Source organism: Corticium candelabrum, chromosome 1, assembly GCF_963422355.1.
Source record: "Corticium candelabrum chromosome 1, ooCorCand1.1, whole genome shotgun sequence".
In the NCBI taxonomy this organism is placed as follows: domain Eukaryota; kingdom Metazoa; phylum Porifera; class Homoscleromorpha; order Homosclerophorida; family Plakinidae; genus Corticium; species Corticium candelabrum.
In genome coordinates this window covers 1980312-2003143 of record NC_085085.1, presented here as the reverse complement: position 1 = coordinate 2003143, position 22832 = coordinate 1980312, and the positions used below count along the sequence as shown (strand labels likewise).

The window sequence follows — 22832 nt, the reverse complement described above, 5'->3', positions numbered from 1 at the left end:
TACGTCTTGATGCCACATCCGTTTCAGCCGGATGTCTAGCGCGCGTGCACTCCTGAATTGCATGTGGGCGTGTGTGCTGCGGGTTTGTAGTATGTCGATGAATTTTGCTCGATTTGGCAACGAGATAAAGTCCTCGTACGAAGAAGTCATCAGCGATTCGTCGAACACAAACTTGTTTTGGTCAAATGTGTTTTTTCGTCATTTTCGCCTTCGTCTTCAGGGCGCTGTTCGGTTATGACAAACAGACGAACGACCTAAAAGTCATTGAGACTGGAGGTCAGCTTTTTACGCACGCAGGGAATCGACTTGCCAGGAAAACTGTTTACGCATGCGCAGTGGATAATATATTGGATTATTATGTATGCGTTAAAATTTAGTCTAAAAATTAAGTAACGATTGTATTAAATTTTATAATTGATATTAATTAGTATGTAACCCTTATGGTATTATTCTTGAATGTTTGGTAACACCAGTAGCAATGTTTCTGCTGTAGACATGCAAGTATGGGCGTGGTTTAATTAATATGTATGAACGTTATATCCATTTCATTGCAGATGGGCGCATTGAGGAATTGGGCGAAGAGTTTAGCGGCAGTAAAATACAATACGGATGGTGCAAAGTGACCGATCCGAACACCAACCTGCCGAAGCTTGTTCTTATCAACTGGGTAAGTTTTCTAAGATCAAAACTGAAAAATACATCCATGAAGAACATTTGTATTATATTGATATCAATGAATAGTTGCTACCTTTTAGTCGTTTGTTGACTGGTTGTGTATTTACGTAATGGGTTTTTCTGTATAGTTTAGGGAGGCGGCACCGACATCACGGAAAGGCGTCTGTCAACATCATGTCAACGATATTGCCGGATTTCTAAGGGTTTGTGTGTTACATGCATATTTATTGCATGTTGTTGTGTGTTTGATGGTTTGGTTCTCTCAGGGTGCTCACGTGGCCATCAATGCTTGGAGAAGGTCGTATTGAAGAAAGTGTCGAAATCGTCTGGAGCTCGTTATGGCTTCCACAAGGAAAAGGCCATACCAGTGGACCTATCCGGTCCAGTGGTATGTATGCTGTATTTGTACTAAATGGTATGGGCTGTGGGTTGTGGTAGTTTGCAATACATTTTAAGAAGTCAGATATATTAATTAATGTAATAAATATATAATAATTTATTTTATTAATAATTTTGATAATTTATATAATATGTAAATATATTAATTAAATGTAAATATATTAATTAAATGTAAATATATTAATTAATTAATTTTGTTATCTGTAGTTTGTCTCTGTTAGATGCTTGGCTTTTAGTTAAAATGTCAATGTGCAATGTGTATTGTACTGTTTGTGTGCAATCAATTAGTGATTTGTGTGTTGCTTGCAGGGTTTGGTTTGCAAGAAAGCCGACGTATGAGCTGATATTGATGCAAACAAACGAGACAAGTTTTGGTCTGACCAAGAGGTTGAGTTGCTTTTGATGTAGTTTGTCTCTGTTTGTCTGCCTGGCTCTCTGTCTGTCTGTCTGTTTGTCTGTCTGTCTGTCTGTCTGTCTGTCCATCTGTCTGTTTGTCTGTGTGTAGTTTTCTTGCTTTGTTAATAGAAACTTGAGAAGCAGCGCGTTCAAGAGGAACGTTAGGTAAAAATTGAGGAAGAAAAGAAGCAGACAGTGAAATCAAAGAGAGGGAGGTCTGTGTGATGGGTGGGATTGTGGTAAATTTTGTGCAGTCAGTGATTGCTTGGTTTGGTAGGCAAGAGAGACAACTTCGTGGAGAGAGAAAGCTGAACGTGAACGATCAATTGATGAACAGAAGTAGGTTGTGTGTGTGTGTGTGTGTGTGTGTGTGTGTGTGTGTGTGTGTGTGTGTGTGTGTGTGTGTGTGTGTGTGTGTGTGTGTGCACACTACGTGTTGCTTATCTGTGACATTTCACGTGTCTAGAACTCGTGAAAGAGAAGACTATTGTAGACGTGAAGAAGAGGACAGAGCACATTGCGTTAGTTCTTTGTATGCTTCAATACAGACATTTAGTAAACAGCAGGAATGTGACAGACAGGCAGATTGTGTATGGCAAGTGCTGTTTGATGCATCCATGATGGAAACATGTGACATCACAGATTGAAAGTCAGATGCACAAATAGAAATTGCAAGGGCAAACTCATCTTGTATTGGTCTACTGCAGTGTAATATATTACTGGCATTTTAGAAAGCTTGCATGGAGCAGTTGGATGCTGAAACTGAGAGGGACAAGCGGCAAGCACACGAGGACAGACGAAGGTTTAAGCAGCAAGTAAATCGCAAGAGTAACTAAAGTCCGTTTCAGAATTAAAGTCACCTCACCAGTTACAGTCAAAAGTGGGCTGCTGACGCGTAACCCTAGGCCGTGTTTCCACTAGCTGCACCTTAAACTAGTTTAGCTTAAATGGGTTTAATTAAGAAGTAAACCAGTTCAAGAAGGCGCTGTTTCCACTAGGAACTTGCACATCCGGGATGTGCAAAACAAACAGTCTAGGAACGCCTTATTTTGAAGTATGGGGCTGCTTTGTCGCTGAGTTAGGGCAACTGTTGGTTTTCACTGATTCAGCATCTGCTAGTAGGAATTTGCATGACGATGACCAAAGACACCGTCTTGTCTTTCTCCGTAGCTACTGATTTCTTTCCCCTTTTTAACGACCCTTACATCTTTTAAGGCAATCCTATGCCAGCAAAATAGCCAATATCATCAAAACGACATTGTCAGAAGCCATCGAAACAAGCGCGCTACTGTCACGTGACAGTTAAACCTAAACTACTTTACTAAATCTACTTCGAAGTAGGTTTAAGAAATAGGTTTAGGTTTAACATATAACTGGTTTAGTGCAGGTGGAAACAGGTCAATTCTTAAACCAGTTTAGCTTAAACCACTTGTTAAACCGGTTTAGGCACTAGTGGAAACGCGCCCCTAGACTAGTAACTAGAAACAGCTTGAGAATGTAATCTGCATGCTAGGTACAGCCACTACACTCTCTATTGCTTCCTACTGCATCGTTGGCTTTGTTCTGTGTAGTTTACTGGCAAGGTATTGGAAAAGCGGTAATGAGACACCACTACAACAATAGGCCATTTGGTACATTATATGGTGTTAGGTATCCTAAGCCACTCCCCAAAGGCAGAGGTGACTTTAATTGTGAAACGGACTTTAGTTTATGATTTATAGGAAGTTACGATTGTGCCAATTAGTCGTCTATTTGTGTGTGTGTGTGTGTGTGTGTGTGTGTGTGTATGTGTGCGTGCTTGTGTGTCTGTCTGTCTGTCTGTCTATTTGTCTGTCTCTCTGTCTGTCAATCACATATATTTGAACTTTTATCTATGATACATTTTGCAGTGCAGGGGACTATATACTGTCCAACTACTAGTAGTGTTCATCAACTAAACTAAGCTAAAATTGAAACTCGTGTAAAACAAAATGAGGACTACACTTAAAAAGCTACAGTGTACAAGCAAAGCTTGTGTATCTGTCTGTCTGTGTCTGTCTGTCTGTCTGTTTGTCTGTTTGTGTGTTTGTCTGTCATGATATCATAAATATATTTATGAAATTCTGCTAACTAACTTGTATGGTTTTTGTCTTAGGAACATGAGACAATCGGTGTTGCAGTGAGGCACACAAATGAAACTGTTGCTGAGCGAGAAGCCGCTACTCATCAGGTGGAAGAAGAAGCCACAGATGCTCAGCATGCAGTAGAAGAAGCAAGACGTGCAGTGGAAGAGGCAAAGGCCATGCGAGATGCAGAGACACAAGCAGAGGTAAGAAAATAAGGGAACAAAACTACATAATCTATTGTGTTATCTTACAGACAGAAGGGCATGTATTGATAAGTGAGGGTTAGAATGATGTGTGAACGTCTTGTACTTCATTGAGGGTGCCTTTTGCCTGGTAGCCTTGGACACCCAGACCGTAACACATTAGTGGGTGTGCAGTCAGCAAGTTAGATGTGGTGTTGTCTTTGAAAGAGTCGGATTCTCTAGAATAACTTGAGGACCAAGACGTCAATCAGGAATTTTGCTACTGTGAGGTAGTAGTGTAGTGTCACTCTCATGGCACATTGAAATCGCTGAGAAGACAATGTGTAACATACGTTAACACAAAATTGGAGTAAGTGTAGCCTCCCGTGAGCAGAGCTTGGGTATTGCGATGTCTAAGGTTCTTTAAATTACTGGAAGTCTTCGAAAATAATTTCAGGCACAGATGGCACTATACAGTTTACTAAGGGGGTGATTTACTAAGTGGCAAAATACTAAAGGCTGCATCACTATAGGGGTGGGGGGCTGAATTAGTGAGAAGGTGATTTAGTTAGTGAGGGGGAGATTTAGAGAGGGGTGAATAAGTGAGGGTGAGAGAATCAGTGAGGAGCAAGAGGATCAGTGAGGGACGATGGATGGTCAAGGGTTTGACGGATTGCCAAGGGTGCAGCAGATCGCAGAGGGTCAAAGAGGGCAAGATTTGCTGAGGGGCATATTGCTCAGGTTGTGGGTGGATCACCGGGGGCTTATTGCTGTATATCTCTGAGAGTTGAGTTACCGAGGGACAAAATTTACTGAGGGGCGAATTACTGAGGAGGTGAATTACTAAAGAGCACATTAAAAGGTACTTTACGGCATGTTTGCCTCATGTGTTGCATGACATAGCAATGTCTAACAGCCACTATCTTATTAAAATATTTTTCTATACTAAAAATTAGTTGTTATCAATAGTTTGTTTGTAGTTATTGTTGCATGTTACATTAGGTATGGTGCATGTCTGTGATGTGTGTGTGTGTGTGTGTGTGTGTGTGTGTGTGTGTGTGTGTGTGTGTGTGTGTGTGTGTGTACATGTACACATTGTTGATCTGGTGTGTTATGTTGGCTGTTGTAGACAGAAGCCGAGGCCGCTGCTGCAGAGGAAGCCGCTCGACAGGCACAAGAAGCAGCCGGGCAAGCACTAGCTGAACAGAAAGTAAGCCGAGATGTACATACATTTACCAGCCACATCTTTGAATATCATGTCACCTCAAAATGCCACAATGTTTACCCTTATGTGTATGAAAGACCTTCAGCTTGTGTATAAGGCCATCCTTCATCCAGTGCCACACTAGCATATGATTTCAGTGTTTTGTATTGCTCGTCTGTGTGTGCGCTCGGCATTTATCTGCATGGTATTCGGATCTCGTTTGTCTGTTGTTGACACGTCAAGCAAAAAAGATATTGAAATTCTTTCAAATTGTTTCTGTATACAAATTTGGTTTGTTGGACATGTTTTCGTTGTGTATCGAGCATGTGTAGGGTATACCAGGTATGTGATGTCTCACATGTGTAAGGGGGGCGTTTATTCACAGGTAATGGTCTTTTGTGGCTTTTTAAAGGAAATACTTTGTATAACAGTGAAGTTGATGTTTGTTGCTTTTTTGTTGATTTTCTGAGTTAGTGAACTGTAGAATGCTGTTGGATGTTGTGTTTGTGGTGTTGTTTGTTTTTATTGTTTCTGTTTGTTTGTCTGTCTGTCTGTTTGTTCACCTCTGTGTGTTTGTATGTGTCTGTCTGTCTGTCCGTTTCTCTGTCTGCCCATTTGTCTGCCTGTGTGTGTGTGTGTGTGTGTGTGTGTGTGTGTGTGTGTGTGTGTGTGTGTGTGCGTGTGTGTCACTGTGTGTGTGTGTGTGTGTGTGTGTGTGTGTGTGTGTGTGTGTGTGTGTGTGTGTGTGTGTGTGTGTGTGTGTGCTCTATGTGTTGCTTATCTGTGACATTTTACGTGTCTAGAACTCGTGAAAGGAAAGAATATTGTAGACTTGAAGAAGAAGACAGAGCACATTGTATTAGTTCTTTGTATGCTTCATTATCTTTAATACAGACATTTAGTAAACATCAGGAATGTGACAGACAGGCAGGTTGCGTATGCAGGAGTGTGCATGAACACTGGCAAGTGTTGTGTGATGCATCTGTGATGGAAACGTTATGTGACATCATGGATTTGTGTTGTTGTTGTTGTTTTATATGTATTGTGTGGTAGTTGGTGATTGTGGCATTAACAACATGTGGAGATAGAGACAGGTAGAAAGGCTGGTGGACAGACAGTTGCACAGGGAGATGTACAGAGAGACAGACGGACAAAGAAATAGACACACAAAGATAGAAACATGGACAAACAAACAGACAGACAGAGACAGGAAGACAGACAGATGATAGACAGATGGACGGACAGACAGACAGACAGACAGACAGACAAAGTGCAATGTTGCTTCTCTGACATAGTCACACACATTGATAAGGTCATCTAGTGAGAACCGTTCCTCCATATAAATTCCAACCTCCAGCAAATATACACGAGCTACAGACACACTCGACCTTCAGCAAGTTTCTATATCTAGATGACATCACTGCTAGGTCATGGGCACAAGCTATACTTCCTATCAGGCATGGTGGTTTTTGGCTCACTTCTATTCAAAACCTCTCACCAATTGCATTTGTTGTCGGTTGGATTTAATATTTGCACGTATTACCAAGTTGGTTTTCAGGGTTAAGGCGACTGGTAGACACAGTGCTTAGTCAAGCAATCTCATTGAATGCCCAAATAGACACTATCGGGTACAAGTTGCAAAAGTCACTGAATCCAGGCCAGACACTGACAAATCTACTACCTGACACTGAAACCTCACAACTTCGACTGTCAGGAAAACTGGTCAGAGCGCAAGTGTTGCACATGATTGAGAACTTGTCAATGAAAGATGCTGCTCGTTTGAAGTCTCTCCAAGGAAAAGGTTGAGGAGTCTGGCTGGACTGCATTCCTAGTTCACAGAAGCTTGCACTTTCTCTGATTTGTTCTGTTTGGCAGCTTTTGTTAGGCTGGGTCTCCCAATGCCACTGCCTCATTCAGTTGGTACATGTGAATGTGGGAAAGCACTGGATGATGAAGGTTACCATCTGATGACACGCAAAATTGGTGGAGGAGTGGACTAGTTTGGACCCATAATTTCATCAGTTTGGTCAGTCTGCTTAAATCACATCCATCTCAACCATATCATAGAACCGAGACATACGTATAGCAGCTTCCAAGCCAGACCTGATATCATCATTCAAAATGTATTTGAATTCAATGTTGAGCTGCATGTATCCATAGCTCACTGCTGGTGTCCTGACATCATTCTAAATGTAGCACAAAGCAATGGATTAGGGGCTCTGAGAAGAGAGGAAAAGAAGAAGGTAAAGTACCGCTCAGAAAAACATTCAAGTGGCTCTAACCCTAATGTGGTCCTCCTTGTGTTTGAATACTTTGGACATTTGAGGTAGAGATGGACAGCAGCTTTTGCATTAGATATTCCAATGATCAAAAGAGACGACAATGGAAAATCAACAGCATGGATTTCAAAACTTACTGGCGACGGCAACTGGCAGTGACATTGCAGAGATGCACTGAAAGTGATACAAAGGAAATTAGACAGGATGACATGCTCGAGATACTCATTAGGTGATTTATACAGAAGTCAATTGTACAGTAGATAAGTTAGCACTGGAGAGATGGGCCTAGTGGTTCTGGATAATTTTGAACTGAAGAGACAGTATAGTTTACAGACAGAAAGACAAACAGACAGGCAGACAGTAGGCCTGCACATATTATGCGAGCATTATATTTAGCATCATTGGTACTGAGAAGCATCGAGCATAAAGCGAGCATAATTGCACGGTTTACGAGCAATACACCATCGTATACTCACGTAACTGCTAGTCTGCTAAAGCAATATTAATATGGCGGAGAACTTGGAGATTGCATGAGGCATTGATGTTACAATAGAACAAACATTAATTAAAAACCAGTTAAGCATATTTTTTGCTGGAATGTCAAGCCAGTTTGTTGGCATTTCAAAACTTGTAGTTTGGTTTTGTTGTAAGTTTACTTTGTTTTACTTTGCAACAAATCACTTGAGCCAAGTTGTGTCAAATTGTGTGAGCATAATTTGAGCAAAATTGTACAATTGGGTGAGCATCGCAGCATAGCATAATGCAAGATAAAATGAGCATAATATGTGCAGGTCTAGCAGACAGACAGACAGACAGGAAAGTGACATGTAGGCAAGTAGATTGAAAGTCAGATGCACAAATAGAAATTGCAAAGGCAAATTCGTCTTGTATTGGTCTACTGCAGTGTAATATATTGCTGGCATTCTAGAAAGCTCACATGGAGCAGTTGGATGCTTGAAACTTGATGTTTGGATGCTATACCTCAAATTGAAGTTTGAGTTAGCGTCAGGTCGAGAAGACGGCGGCCGGAGGAAGCTGCAAGAAAGCTGATCAATTCGAACAATGACCTGACAACAAGAAGAAAGCCGGGTCCCTTCACCAAGGCCAGCTTTTGAAAGGACATGCGTATTTACCACTTTCCTGTCTATCTGAGTAGTGCTAGCGCGCTGTACTGATGTGAATGTTTCTGTCAACGTCTACGTCTCGTTTTGCAAGCGCGTCTTGCAGCGAAAGTGTCAAAGCTGTTGTTCTAGCGCTTATCGAAATTACCATATTAGGATTGTGGCTCCGCCTGTTACCACCACAACGATATCACCCCACCCATGCCTACTAGTAGTAGATGGACGCTCCATCTTCTCTCTTTCTATTCTCCTGGTTGAATACATTACTGTACTCACAAGCGCACGTGTCATCTAGTTGCAGAGCAAATAAGCAAACATGTCTGCAGGCCAAGTCGCTAACAAACGTCGTTATCAGGACATCACGTACACGTGCGTGAAGAGAAGCGGTGTTTTTTGATGACGTGCAACGCCCTTCAGGGCGGGATCAATTTACGTGTCAACACTCAAGTTGTCAATTCTGTCATCAGCGACGGCCAATGAGAACATGCCAATCACTCATACATACCGTGGGCAGGTTTGGCAACGAAATTCGGCGCGTGCAAGCAACAAGCTCATTTTTTGGTTGTGTGAGCAGGCAGACACAAACATGTAGCGGCGGCTGCAACGAAAGTGCGTGTACAGGAGCGGAGAGTGGGTGTAGAGGTGAGTGAGATGCGCAACGTTTCTTTGTGCCAACTCGTCGATGTATCCCGGCAGAAGATCTCGTTGAATTTCTCGTTTGTGCGAAAGAGCTTTGCCGACCGCACAAGCAGACAAGAAATTACTAAGACTGACAGTTTGATCTTGTATGAGAAGGTTAGGGAAAAGAGATGAGCGCGACACACAATCACGGTTTCTCTTATTTGCTTGTAAACCCGTCTACTGGCTAAGACTTTCACGTCTCGACGTGTTTGTGATGCTATCGTATATTTGCATTAGATTGCGGTTGTAGGGTTTAGTGTAGCAGTCACACTTGGGTTAGCAAACCCGGGTTTAAGCCCGGGTTTTGCTGTGCTATCATGCGCAAGGTTTGTTCTCATGTGGTGAGCTCGTCTAATTAGCTGTGTGAACTCTAGCAGACCGCAACTGGTTGTGTCATGTACTCAAGCTACGCTACTCAATTCCCACGCAAGAATTGAAACGTCTTCCAACCACTTTCCGTCTTCGAGTGCCTTCTCTAGGTGTAGGGACCAAATGCGTGTGATAGAACAGCAACAGTTGCCTGAATGTACGGATGCGACAACGTCTTTCACTACAGAATTCCGCAATTCGTGCTGCGGATTCGATTTGCTCAAGAAAAAACTGCCAGACCAACACAAAATAGAGCAATCTTCTTTGATTCATTGCTGTGATACGCAGTATGAATAAACTGGAATGTTTTGACAAACGCTAAACCCAGCACTAACCCTAAACCCAGCACTAACCCTACATTTCGAAAGGCGTAGGCTAGCCTACTGTAACCCACATTCCTGTTGTAAACTGACCTCATTATTGTAATTGGTCAGTAGCAAACTCAGTTGTATACCCTACTAGTGTACTAGTGGGAACACAGCCAGTATGAGAGAGTTGATTGGTAGGATGTTAGAGATTAGAGCAAATGGATTGTTAGATTGTGATGTGAGTAAAGGGTTGATGTGGTTGTGGACTGATTGGATTGAGAGCACGCGTTGAGTGAAAATTGTGGTTTGTTAATGAAATTGGAAGGATTTATTGTTATTGATGTGTTACTGTGATGTTAGAATGAGTGAGAGAGACATCAGAAGATTGAATAGCCAACTAGCGGATGCTGTAAGGAAAAACGAAGGTGATGAGGTTGAGAGATTGTTGAGTCAAGGAGCTTCACCGAATGCTTGTAATGATCTTGTATGTTATTGATTGAGTGACTCGTTTTATTGTTGTTTACAACAACTCACTCTAATGTAGGGATGGCCTGTACTGGTGGAAGCTTGTGATAAACGCTACCATTCTGTATGTAAGCTGCTAGTGAAGAGAGGGGCAGATGTGAACAAAACTATTAAATATGTAAGTGTTGAGAGTGAATGAATGAATGAAGAGAATGAGATTTAAATGATGTGATGAGATTTGTAATAGGATGGATATTACAGTAGAGACAAACAATTAAACACAATTATTGTCATTGCAGGGTAGCACTGCTCTAAAGATGGTAGCAAGGAATGGTGATGATGAAATGGTCGACTTCCTTTTATCATCAAATGCTGATGCTGGACAGAAGGATGATGTGAGTGTATGTGATGCAGTTTGATGTGGTGATGTGTGAGTATGAGAAGTTATGTTTTAAAATGAATGTATTAATAACGTAAACTAGCAGAGTCCTTCAGCATTGCCCATGTAATCCAGATGTATGTATATAAAGGTGTAGTGTGTTTGTTTACTTGACCATAACCTGGAAAAGGGGCTCGATGAAACACATGCAGCCAACAGCCGATTAGACTGTTCTTCTAGCTGAGCAGTCTGTTTTTCATCCAGGAAAGATGAGTAAGTATCTAGTTTTTAAGCAAGTTACTAAGTTTCCATATTAAGGTAATGTCCTTGAAAAGGTTGCATTTTATTTTCCTTTCATACAATCATGCACTGCATCCGTTTGTATTTTCCTATTTGCTAAACTGTCATCATAGGGCAATCATTGTGATGCTTTGATGGAAAGAAGCGGCCTGCACACACTCAAATGGCAATAAGCCAAAAGAGGAGGCAATGAAAGCCATGCAGCTAACAAATGATTGGACTGACACTGTTCTTCTTAAAAGGTTGAACTTGGTCTGTGTGCAGAGTCTCTTTGCCAATTGAGTTAGTATTTTTAGCGCGCGCGCACACACACACACACACACACACACACACACACAAATAATGCCTTTTTATCATATTGTCATATATAAAACTGTGCTTATTTTGTTTAAGCTGAATTGACGAACTCTAGAATACCACTTCCCATCAGTAATTAGCCAAGGTCACCTGACTGCTATAGACAATCTCTTAGCTCACCCCAGTATTTATCGTTTATTGGTATAAGTGGAACACGACAAGATTAAAGGAACTGTACCTGGCAGATCCTCTCCCACCCTCTGGATGTTGAAAAGGGGAGGGACTGGCTAAGTGAGACTAACCTGGAGAGCCATACAGCTATTACACTTGCACTTGCATTGAGACATCACAAACCATCATGTTTGTGATTGGCTCAAAATCAACGTCATTTCCATTCACTTGGCCAACACTCACATCTCAACTCAGTACAGTACACATAGAAAGGGTCTCACCCCAATTATGGTGGCTTGATAATGTGGTTGTGAATGATATTTGATATTGGAAAGTGTTGATTGTGTGTATGGTGGAGCAGGAGATGTAGATGAGTGTTTTACTAGCAGACATGGTGTTGTATTATGAGTAGTGATGGATAGTCTGCTGGCAGTTGTATTGCATTGATTGATTGATTGTTGGACAACACATTGCTAATATTCATTGTATATGGTCAGGTTGGTAGGACTGCATTTGATTGGGCTATGAGAACACATCACATGTCAACAGCTGGTCGTTTGGTGTTGGCAACTCAAAGAGGTGATGTGATAAATACAATTGTTAGGCTGGGAACAGAAATGAAGGATGATGTGAGAAATAGAATTTGTGAATAATTTCTATGACATTTATTGTATTGTTGATGCAGTCGGGACGAACTTTACTTCACTATGCTGCTCAGTATGGCAGTCTTGATGTGGTTGAGCTTCTCTTGGCCAACAAGGCAGATGCCGATGCTTCAGACAATGTAGGTGTAGTGACAATCAAATATCAAATGTTAGGTAGGTGTAGCAACAATTAAGTTAAGTTGGATAAACTGATCAAGTATTTACTAAACTGTTTTGTCTGCTTAGAAATGAGGTAAAGCAATTTGTTTGTATTACAAAATATGCATATTATTTGCTGTCTTGGGTATTATGCTATTTACCAACAATTGAGATTTAAATTGTTGTAAAGTCTTAAAATAGATGTATGGAAATGTGAATAAAATGTAAAGTGCATTTTGTGTAAGACTGCTGTGGGGCTGTCGTTCCAGCAGAGGCAGTTATTGTATAATTGTATTGGTCAAGACTGTGAATTAGAAGCAACAAAGTTGAAGCACGTATCACTAAATCTATTCTATTTTCAACACTCAACAAGAAAAGCAGCCACTCTAAGAGCATTGTAAAAGCACACAGTTGTCAGGAACAGATGCAATGTAACTCACTAGCTTGTGTTGGCTGGGAATGTATTGTGCTATTATTGTCGGGCATCAAGTGTGGTCTCAATATAAACGTGAGTGGGTACACAGTGACATAACCATATGTGAGTATGACATCTTCACGTTGCTTTTTGGGTGACACAAGGATGCACATTTTGTGGTCTTGAGGTTTCTCAGTTGCTCTTTACATAAGATTTTCTATTTGAAAATTTTGATGTTTTCAACAAACATGTTTTGTCGAGTAATGGAAAGGGAGTCGGGCATTTACAGTAAATCTAGGAATGTGGCTTTTCTGACGTTGATAGAAATTGCTTGAGACTGGAATAGGCATTTCATTTTTCTCTATGTTTTCTGGAAGACACTTCCAGCTCTACCTGTTTCAATGTTGGTAGAACCTGGCAGAGGGATGTTATGAACATTTAATGTTTGCTTTAACTTAACAGATGTGTGTTATTGAAATATTACATTGTATACCAATTGTGATGAAGCGATTTCCTCCCCCAACCCACCTCCACTCACCGTGAATATGTCAGGAATGGCGAGTCAGATCTCCACCAAATTTACACTGGCCGTTCCTGACCTCGGACGGTACCCACGGAGAGTGTCGTTTATTGTGGGCGACGTCGAAGAAGGAAAGATATTTTTTAGTATATCCAGGTCTGGCTCATGACAGATACAACGTGTAAACACATAGCGTGCTGGAATACTATCCGTGCATGCTTATGTGGTACAAAATGGCATGGAGCAAGACGGAGACTCTGTCTTATTTGCCTTATCCGATTATGGAGTAACCAAGATGTGCAATACAAATGTCTTGAACTCTGTTGCTACAACAATCTCCTGGCGATAGACCTACGTCTTGTATGAATAGTACGACGTCTCATATATGTTCTATGCATTTCTCCAGATGACTGTTGTAAATCCATAGAGAGAAAACACAAGCAGCTTGGCTTCTGTTCATTGCAAACGTGAGCTATGACGATCTCAAGTAACTAAGGCACGTTAATGACACGCTTTGGCTTACTTCTATGCGCCCATTAACATTATTGGCTCACTTCTACGGAGTGTGTTGTGTAAACATGGACTGGAATGCCTCTCTCGTCTTGGCTCACTATGCATGCTCGTGTAAACGGAGCATCAGTACATATTATCTAAGTTAGACTACCATGGCTATTTGCCAACCTGTTTGTCCAAAAACTTTGGACTAAGTCAACTGTGATGTTGATGCTAATGTGGAGTTTACTGTAGCTGTGACAGCGTTCTTCATCATTGTATACAAACTTCAGGTATAAATTGTTACATCTGATGTGTGTTTCATGTTTAGGAAGGTAAGAGACCATACCAACTGGCTGATGGTGAACTGAGAAAACGACTGAAGAAAGCAAGAGTGAGACGTTTATGTAGTGAGATATGGTGGTATGTGTAGAATGGATGGGTTGTATTGTCAGGATAAACAGAAGTATGCTGTTCTGTTTGCTGAGGGCACAGTGAGACCAGAAATCATCAAGTTGTGTTTCATCGGTTCAGAAGGAGCAGGAAAGACGACACTCAAGAAGGCTCTCAAACGAAGATGGTTCAAACGAATTTTCACAAACGAGAATAAAGCAGACAACCCGGATTGTGAAGAGGAACGCACAATTGGTATCAACGTGATAACAGCCTATATTCCAGGAGTGGGTCTCGTCTCACTGTGGGACCATGCAGGCCAAAAGCAGTTCCACAAAACCCACGGACTCTTCTTCTCTGCATCCAACTCGTTCTTCATCTTGCTAGTGAGTCTAGTGAGAGTAAAGGAGGGACGACGGTGCAGCGATGAGGAGTTGCTAGATGAGCTTCAGTACTGGCTCTCATTTCTCATATCCAGTTTGGATGGAGAGTTTATACCGACAGTGTTGATAATGGCCAGTCGAGGAGATTATTGTCGTGATGGTCAGCGTGTGTTGCAGCGTGTTGTCGACTACATTTGTGATCTGTTCAAAAGCAAGATCAACATCATTCAAGAATGTTTGGTTATCGACTGCAGGCAGAGCAAATCTCCTGAAATGAAACAACTGAAGAAGTTGTTACGTGGCATGAAGCAGCAACTAGAGGAGGTGATCAAAACTAATTGTATTGGACTTGTTTGCTTGCTAATTCAGATATTTATGTTACAGTCTGCTCCTCTGTATCCTCGTCTTTGTCAGCCAGTCGTGTCCAAGTTGCTTCCTTCTCTTCGTAAGAAACAAGAAGATCCATTCATGGAGACGGCAACACTCATGGAGAAGATTAAGCAAGAAGCATGTCCAGGACTAGAGAAGGAGGTTGTAGAAAAGGTAGTTGGTTTCTTGGATCAATCAGGAGAGGTGAGATGACTAAAGTTTGTTTTAGAATTAAAGTCACTTTTGGTTTGGTGGGGATGGCCTAGGATGTCACCCTATAATGTACTTGATGCAGTATTATGTAACAGTTCAAGTTTCTTATTACTGCATGCTGTATGGAACACCCTGATCAAACTGAAGCCGACCTTGCTGTAGAAAGTGATAGAGAGCGTTAATTAGTGCCTGTACCTACTGTCTGTTCCCCATAAATCTTCAATATCTTCGCTGTGTTTTGGACTTAATGATCTTGGTATCGTTAGAAACCCCTAGGTCTGACATTTGTTTATCAAATTATCTAAGCCCTTCCTACAGAGGAAACCAAACTTTTGTATGTGAAAGACATATTAGGATACAACAGGTGGACCAACAGATCGGGTGTCTGGATTTGCTGGACTGGACTAATGAACTACTGGACTCCAATCGTTCCCCAATCAGTCGTACCCCAATATTACTGTTGCAGTTTTTGCCATGTGCACTGCAAAGAATCTACTTACGAGTGTACATGATGTACTGTAAAATACACAAAAAATACGTACACAGCATGCGTATTTGCCTGAGTAAAGTACCCCAGGCACAAGAAACAATCCTTAATTGTTGATGGCTCAAGGGCAGCACACCATGCACGTAGAATCCTACTTCTACTTCTGCCCGTGTCTAGAGAAACTTTAAGTGGAGATCCTTCGATTGGACAGCACGACATTCACATCGTCTGACTCAACCAAGATCGCATTCTAAAATGGTCTTTAGTAGCCAGCCCCTCCTCTTTTCTATATTTTTGGTAGGCGGGAATCAATGCACAGTGCATTCATAGCTAAGTTAAAAATTAGGTAATGCGTGCATTGATTCTTTGCAGCGGACATTGTAGAAGCAAAGTGACAGCAAAGGTATTGGAGTTCAATAGTCCAGTACAGTAGTCCAGTACAGCGAATCCAGACACCCCAACACAGAGCAACTGGAACCATTTAAGATTATTGGCATAACATGGTCTAGAGCCCTGTCCACACTAGACCAGAATGGATTGCGATTTGCTGCTGATCGCGATCCAATTGGAGTAGCGAGTGTCCACACTGCACTTTGAAAACGATACCTACCAGTCCGCCTAATTTTTGGTATCACGTGACTGATGACCGTTGTGTACGTGTCGGCTCTTTCCTTGTGGAAAGCATTGATACGGCAACGTAAGGTGAGTGAGAACAAAGACGAGTGAGGAGGGTTAGATGTTTTGACTACACGTGTAGTGTATGTGAAGGTGTAATGCCCACTATTTCTAATTGAATTCAACCGATCGTGATCGAAACCACCTCCTGATGTGGATTGGATTTATCGTGATCCAGTTGCAAGTGTGGACAAGTTATAACTGGAGCAGCTCTTAGTGCTCTAATGAGCACGTGGTGTGACCTCAACCTCATTACTCACTTCCAAGTAGGAACAGACAGTAGGGTATAGATTACATTCTCAAGCTTTTTCTAGCTATTTGGGATAACATAACAAATCTAATTACCTTCTATGTTATTATTTTGCCATATCTCTACCTATCTCAGGTGTATTATATTCTACAAATGTGATGGGTGTGCGTAATTGCATAAAGCAGAATGATACCAGTATGTATGATGTCAGTATACGTTCTATGTTTACGCGTCAGCTGCCCACTTTCGGTTGTGACAGCAGAGGTGACTATAATTCTGAAATGGACTTTAGCAGCTGTTTACTGATTAATTGAGTTTGTGTGTGGGTGTGGGTGTGTGGATGCATGTGTTTGTTTGCATTTACTGTATTATTGTTGTGTTGTGTTTAGATTGCAGTTGTTGGTGATGTGGCTGCTCTCAATCCTGCTTGTCTACATCAATATGCCATCGGTCCTCTTATTGCTTCTGAGGATTTTAAGTGGCACGTCAGGTCAAAGAGGGAGGATGGCACAGTAAAAAAAGAAGAAGCAGAAACGGCAATCGATCGTTACTTGAGAGATCACAAGATTGCTGTTCAACTCAACACAGATAAAGTTCTCGCTATCAACAAATCTCTTGGTATCTGCTTCAAAGTGGAAGGCAGAGACGACACGTATATGTTTCCAGCTCTCTTGCTTCCTAAGGATCTGTCTATCATGTGGAAGAAAGATGAGAGTAAGGAAGTGTATGTCGGTCGACGTCAAGTGTGCAGAAGTCAGACGACCATCTTCAGTCCATCTACATTCTGCATGTTTCAATCTAAAGTTTGCATTACTTTGGATCAAAAGGCAAGGCTGTGGAGGGATGGACTGATCTTATCACAATGCAGTACAGTTCATAATCTCATTGAGTGTTTGGTTGCCATGATAGATCCTGTTCGTTCTGTTGACTTTGTGTGTCGTGGAGGCAAGGGAACAGAAAAAGATTGTGGGTCATTGCTGGACACTGTCATGTCTCTTTGGAGAGATATGTTAGACAGCTACAGTCCGGGCACTGAATATCAGACTGAATATCTGAGCAGAAAGCATCTGAAGGAACACAAAGAACTGAAACAAGTCACTACCTACTCTCAGAAGGAGATCGATGAAGCAAAGGCAAAGGAAGAAGGAGCATGTGCTGCTGTCAAACAAGTAGTTGGTGATGATCTGATTGTAGAAAGTCTTGGCGACCTGCTGGGTGTACCATCATCAGCTGCTAGAATGCCAACCACTACTGTTGTCCATCCCACTGCAGTAGTGGCAGCTGTCATTAAGCACGGTTCATCTCAATGGTCTTTATTTGGAGAGAAATTAGGTTTCGGTCACCACGAAGTTAATTCCTTATGTCATGACAAAGTGACTGCAGCTTCTAAATTGTCTGCAATTATTCAAGTGAAGACTGAACAAGTTGGTGATGTGAAGAAGATTGATGATCTGCTGTTGGAGATATGTGGACTGTTGCCAAGTCGAATTGATGGTGTAGTCAAGGAGGAGCTTGGACTTGCTCATTAGCCACATGATTGTAGTTGTGGGCATGATATTTTATCATCATTTTATCATCAAAGCAAGGCAGCATTGTGTGTATACATGATGTGAATTTTGGTCTGAATCGGTTTCCTTGGATAAATAAACAAACAGAACAAACTAACTCTTAGTTGTCATGACAACAGCATTATACTCTGAGCATATAAATAGGCAGCAGGCTGCACTACCAATCAACCACAATTTTTGCTACTAGGACAACTTTGAAGGTTCCATAAAGTTTAGCTGACATGCCATTCAAGTTACATGTCGTAGCAAGATTTTCAATAAATACACAAAATTTCCGTATTTTTTCAAATTAGTGACACCCGTTGCGCACATGCACCGGACTCCGAGGACATGTTGCGCCAGTATTGCTGCGCGTGCGTGACGTCGTGTTCGAAAATGAGCGGTAGAGCGCGATCTTTGGATCTGAAAAAGTAAGAGACGCATTTACACGACTAGTTACAACTTTTTGCGCTCGATGATGCGAATTCCAAGTATGCTAGACTGCCGACCGCGTCGCGACGGTTTGGCGACTTCTTCACCCTAGCTGAGACGCTCATGCGCTCGCTTCGTCTTTAGAGGCTCTCTACTCATTGTAATCTATGTCTCTGTTTAATTTCAGGTACATGGACAAGCGCCTTCACAGTCAGTGAATTTATTCAACTTTGCAATAACCTTTATTAGTGATTAAAATATTAATTTCAATAATTTTTATGATTAAAATATTTATTTTTAATTTTAAATTTTGTTACATTTTGTGTAGTCAACGGTCAGTGAACTCTTTCAACTTTGTAATAATCTTTATTAGTGATAAATAATTTTAATAATTTATTTTATTGTATTTTTTAAATTTGTCTAGTCAAGTTGAACACAGTCAGTGATGACTAGTCTTGCGTAGCCAGACACCTTTTCGCCACGTCATGCTTCCCCGCAAGAATGGAGTCTGGTGAACAGCCTTTGATGTCACTGTGTGCATGATAGCCAGAAATCAGCTATCTAAAGACCGGATTTGGTTTCTTAAACGCTTCACTAAAGACCAGAGTAGTATGCAAGCAGTGCAATCCTATCTCAATGAGCTTCTCTTGTTTCGTAGAGAACAACTCAAAGACTACAGCTACTAGACTCGTTGTTGTGTTGTGAAATCTGCATCTCTACAGCAACAATTAAACACAGTCGTGGGAACGTTGACACGGTGGCGTCGGCAGGCTCGACATCATACGTCTATCACAGTGGAGACTGAATGCGAACACACTGAATGAATGCAAACGTACTGTATGCTGTTTCTGCTGTTTGACGTCTAGAGCAACTGCGGACAGTCCAGACTGAGTGATATCTGGTTTTGGAATTGAAGGGCTTGGAGCTGACATCATCTAAACAAGACGAGTCGAGTCGTCTTTCTGTGTTTGGGTAATCATCTCATGTGTTTTGTGCATTGCTTTACATCGAGTACGTTTGCATTCAGTCTTCGTTGTGACACAAGCGCACAACGCTACGTATGACGTCGATCATTACAGATTGCCTAATAAGAGATGGCAGTCTGTCGACGTCAACATTCCCTTGGCCGCGTTTAATTGTAGCTGTAGACATGCAGATTTCACAAACAGCAACGACTCCAGCTGTAGTCTTCTAATTGTTCTCTATGAAACAAGAGAAGCTAATTGAGACAGGATTGCACTGCTTGCATACCAGTCTGTTAAGAAACCAAATCTGGTCTTTAGATAGCCGATTTCTGGCTACATGGCACACAGCGACATCAAAAGCTGTTTACCAGACCACATTTTCGCCCGGAAGTATGACGTAGTGGAAAGGGGTCTGGCTACGTGAGACTAAGTGATGACAGGTCTGTAATGTTTGAAATGTTGATTGTGTGAGATGACTCAGTTATGACCGAGTCGGAAGTGTGCCCATGCAGTAACACTGGTTGGACACGCCCACTCACAACCCATGAAACTGTCAGAAACCCGGATCTCTCATTCCAGCCATACTGTGCCGTATATCGTGCATCATGTGCACGGAGTATCTAGATATACAGGCTGGCTGTAGCTCATAGTTTTGACGAGAAACTGAGATGAATGGCTAGAGCATCGTTGGTTCACTCTCTGCTGGTCGAAATGCACGAGATAAGAGGTCTGATGCGCAGGCCTGGAATTAACGGCCGGACGTCGGTATTTTCCGACCAAAAGCAGCGGTTGTCCAGTGCTGGATGAAGTAGTAGGACATTGTGTCTGACCAACGAAGAGACTAAGATAAGATGCAAACGTGCCTTCACATGTGTTTGTAGGTGAGAATTGCCGGTACTTATCTCAATATTGAGACACTCAAACAAGACGTTTCAGTTAGCTACGTGTTACTTATCACTGTTATCACTACATGTGGGTTCGTACGTGTATATACTACTTTCTAGGGTGTGCACCCGGATGTTTATGAGCGTGACTTACACAGAGCCTTACCGTTGGGGTGTTATTGTTCATACTCTGTCATCTAAATCTGCCACAATGTTTCATCAACATGTTAGAACCTAAGCCTTACAATATTAATATAGAAGAAACTGCAGGCATTCTTTCTTCAGGCAAACACAAATAGTCTTGTAAACTTCAGTGTAGACAGGCATTCCTGGACATAGCGGTTGTGTGTATACGTATAGGTTGTAGCCCATATGTGTCTTCAAGAGCAAGTCAAATCACGCAACTGACTCTGAACTAGCGGCGTAGCTGGCCTTGCAAGTCTGGGGGGCACTTAATTGCGACTGTATTATGAATAATACCAAAAAGACAGTGCAATATGTTGTTTGTATAATAGTGCTGCCATTACGGTTACCTCAAGAAGTGTTTTAGAGTAAAGCTCAGCAATATTTGGGGTGGCATGTGCCACCCGAGACCACCCTGTAGCTACGCCACTGCTCTGAAGGGTGTCTGGATTTGCTGGACTGGACTACTAGACTGGACTACTGGATTGGATTGCTGGACTGGACTGCTGGACTGGACTGGACTGCTGAACTAGACTGGACTGCTGGACTGGATTGGACTACTGGACTCCAATACCTTTGCTGTCGCTTGTTTCTACAATGTCCGCTGCGAAGAATCAATGCACGCACTACCTAATCTTAGCTGTGTCATGTACTGTGCATTGATTTCGTGACTGCCGACGGAAGACAGACTCGTGCAGGTCTGGTGCATTCAGGCGTAGTGACCTACTTGCTATATATACATATATATATAGCATAGATCTCAAGTATGAACACACAGAAAGTCGGAAGATGGCTACAGAAGTAACATCTCGCACGTGGCTAGCTAACAACTGACACACGCAACCATTCTCGTGGGCTGTACAGCTTGGTAAGACGAAACCGAATACGATCTTGGTTGAGTCAGACGATGAATATCGTGCTGTCGCAATCGAAGGATCTCCACTGAAAGTTTCTCTAGACATGGACAGAAGTAGAGGTAGGCTTCTCTATGTGCATAGCTTACTGCCTTTGAGCCGTGACCAAGGGTTGTTTCTTGCATCTGAGAGTGGGCGAGGTCGGTGCTCCCATGCAACTGCGCTTGCGCGTTTACTCAGGCACAGTAAATGTTCATGTCAGAGATCTATTGCGCATGCGTCAGTCAAATGTGTTTTTTGTCATTTTTGTGTTCGTCTTCAGGGTGCTTTTCGGTTGTGACAAACAGACGAACGACCTAAATGTGATTGAGACTGGAGGTCAGCTTTTTATGCATGTAAAGTTTGCAGGGAATTGAGTTAGCTGGAAGACTGTATGCATGCGCAGTAGAAAATATATTGGATTATTATGTATGCGTTAAAATTTAGTCTAAAATTATAAACTTTTGTATTAAATTTATAGTTGATATTAATTAGTATGTAATCCTTATGGTATTATTCTTGAATGTTTGGTAACACCAGTAGCAATGTTTCTGCTGTAGACATGCAAGTATGGGCGTGGTTTAATTAATTTGTATGAACGTTATATCCATTTCATTGCAGATGGGGCATCGAGGAATTGGGCGAAGAGTTTAGCGGCAGTAAAATACAATACGGATGGTGCAAAGTGACCGATCCAAACACCAACCTGCCGAAGCTTGTTCTTATCAACTGGGTGAGTTTTCTAAGATCAAAACTGAAGAACACGTCTACAACAAACATTTGTATTATATTGATATCAATGAATAGTTGCTACCATTTAGTTGTTTGTTGACTGGTTGTGTATTTACATAATCGGTTTTTCTGTATAGTTTGGGGAGGTGACACCGACATCACGGAAAGGCGTCTGTCAACATCATGTCAACGATATTGCCGGATTTCTAAGGGTTTGTGTGTTACATGCATATTTGTATTTGAATTCAGTGTTGAGCTGGATGTATCCATAGCTCACCTTTGGCGTCCTGACATCATTTTAAATGCAGCACAAAGCAGTGGATCAGTGGCTCCGATGAGAGAAGAAAAAGGAGGAGGAACGTACAGCTCAGAAAAACATCCATGTGGCTCTAACCCTAATGTGGTCCTCTTTGTTTGACCACTTTGGACATTTGGGGTAAAGATGGACAGCAGTTTCTGCATCAGATATTTCAATGATCAAAAGACGACAATAGAAAAATCAACAGCATGGATTTCAAAACTTACTTGCGACGGCAACTGGCAGTGACATTGCAGAGATGCAATGAAAGTGATATCAAAGGAAATTAGACAGGATGACATGCTCGAGAGACTTATTAGGTGATTTATACAGAAGTCCATTGTACAGTAGATAAGTTAGCACTGGAGAGATGGGCCTAGTGGTCGTAGATAATTTTGAACTGAAGAGACAGTATAGTATACAGACAGAAAGACAGACAGACAGTAGGCCTGCACATATTATGCGGGCATTACATTTAGCATCATTGGTACTGACAAGCATCAAGCATAAAGCCAGCATAATTGCAAGGTTTATGAGCAATACATCATCGTATACTCATGTAAGTGC

The 22832-nt window shown here is 41.7% G+C and overlaps 2 protein-coding genes across 6 annotated transcripts; both read left to right on the top strand.

Moving 5' to 3' along the window:
* The first annotated feature begins 57 nt into the window (after positions 1–57).
* On the top strand, positions 58–5928 carry LOC134189218 (tol-Pal system protein TolA-like). 5 transcript variants are annotated; one of them, XM_062657462.1, is made up of 12 exons: positions 58–276; positions 555–667; positions 804–878; positions 942–1090; positions 1384–1461; positions 1600–1685; positions 1748–1809; positions 1937–1991; positions 2202–2285; positions 3605–3778; positions 4887–4967; positions 5765–5928. In XM_062657462.1, the coding sequence occupies exons 9-12, from the start codon at positions 2211–2213 to the stop codon at positions 5771–5773; spliced, it is 339 nt and encodes a 112-aa protein (XP_062513446.1). In that variant the 5' UTR covers positions 58–276; positions 555–667; positions 804–878; positions 942–1090; positions 1384–1461; positions 1600–1685; positions 1748–1809; positions 1937–1991; positions 2202–2210; the 3' UTR covers positions 5774–5928. The 5 variants fall into 5 exon arrangements, 1 of the variants encoding a protein (XP_062513446.1); XR_009971461.1 differs by lacking the exons at positions 4887–4967; positions 5765–5928 and having other exon boundaries at positions 2202–2272; positions 3605–3733; XR_009971460.1 differs by lacking the exons at positions 2202–2285; positions 3605–3778; positions 4887–4967; positions 5765–5928 and adding an exon at positions 2048–2141 and having other exon boundaries at positions 942–1063.
* A 3007-nt stretch (positions 5929–8935) lies between these two features.
* On the top strand, positions 8936–18093 carry LOC134183125 (death-associated protein kinase 1-like). The gene is made up of 10 exons (XM_062650594.1): positions 8936–9003; positions 10080–10203; positions 10264–10362; positions 10484–10579; positions 11829–11960; positions 12017–12115; positions 13893–13955; positions 14017–14661; positions 14722–14910; positions 16721–18093. The coding sequence occupies exons 2-10, from the start codon at positions 10081–10083 to the stop codon at positions 17858–17860; spliced, it is 2586 nt and encodes an 861-aa protein (XP_062506578.1). The 5' UTR covers positions 8936–9003; position 10080; the 3' UTR covers positions 17861–18093.
* The last annotated feature ends 4739 nt before the right edge of the window (positions 18094–22832 follow it).

What these genes read in the sequence shown, in the direction of transcription:
- LOC134189218 (XM_062657462.1), top strand. Translation starts at nt 2,211, where the DNA reads ATGGAGCAGTTGGATGCTGAAACTGAGAGGGACAAGCGGCAAGCACAC. An exon ending in GACGAAGGTTTAAGCAGCAA is followed by an intron (nt 2,286 to 3,604) that starts GTAAATCGCAAG and finishes TTTTTGTCTTAG; the next exon opens with GAACATGAGACAATCGGTGT. An exon ending in ATGCAGAGACACAAGCAGAG is followed by an intron (nt 3,779 to 4,886) that starts GTAAGAAAATAA and finishes TGGCTGTTGTAG; the next exon opens with ACAGAAGCCGAGGCCGCTGC.
- LOC134183125 (XM_062650594.1), top strand. Translation starts at nt 10,081, where the DNA reads ATGAGTGAGAGAGACATCAGAAGATTGAATAGCCAACTAGCGGATGCT. An exon ending in CGAATGCTTGTAATGATCTT is followed by an intron (nt 10,204 to 10,263) that starts GTATGTTATTGA and finishes ACTCTAATGTAG; the next exon opens with GGATGGCCTGTACTGGTGGA. An exon ending in TGAACAAAACTATTAAATAT is followed by an intron (nt 10,363 to 10,483) that starts GTAAGTGTTGAG and finishes TTGTCATTGCAG; the next exon opens with GGTAGCACTGCTCTAAAGAT.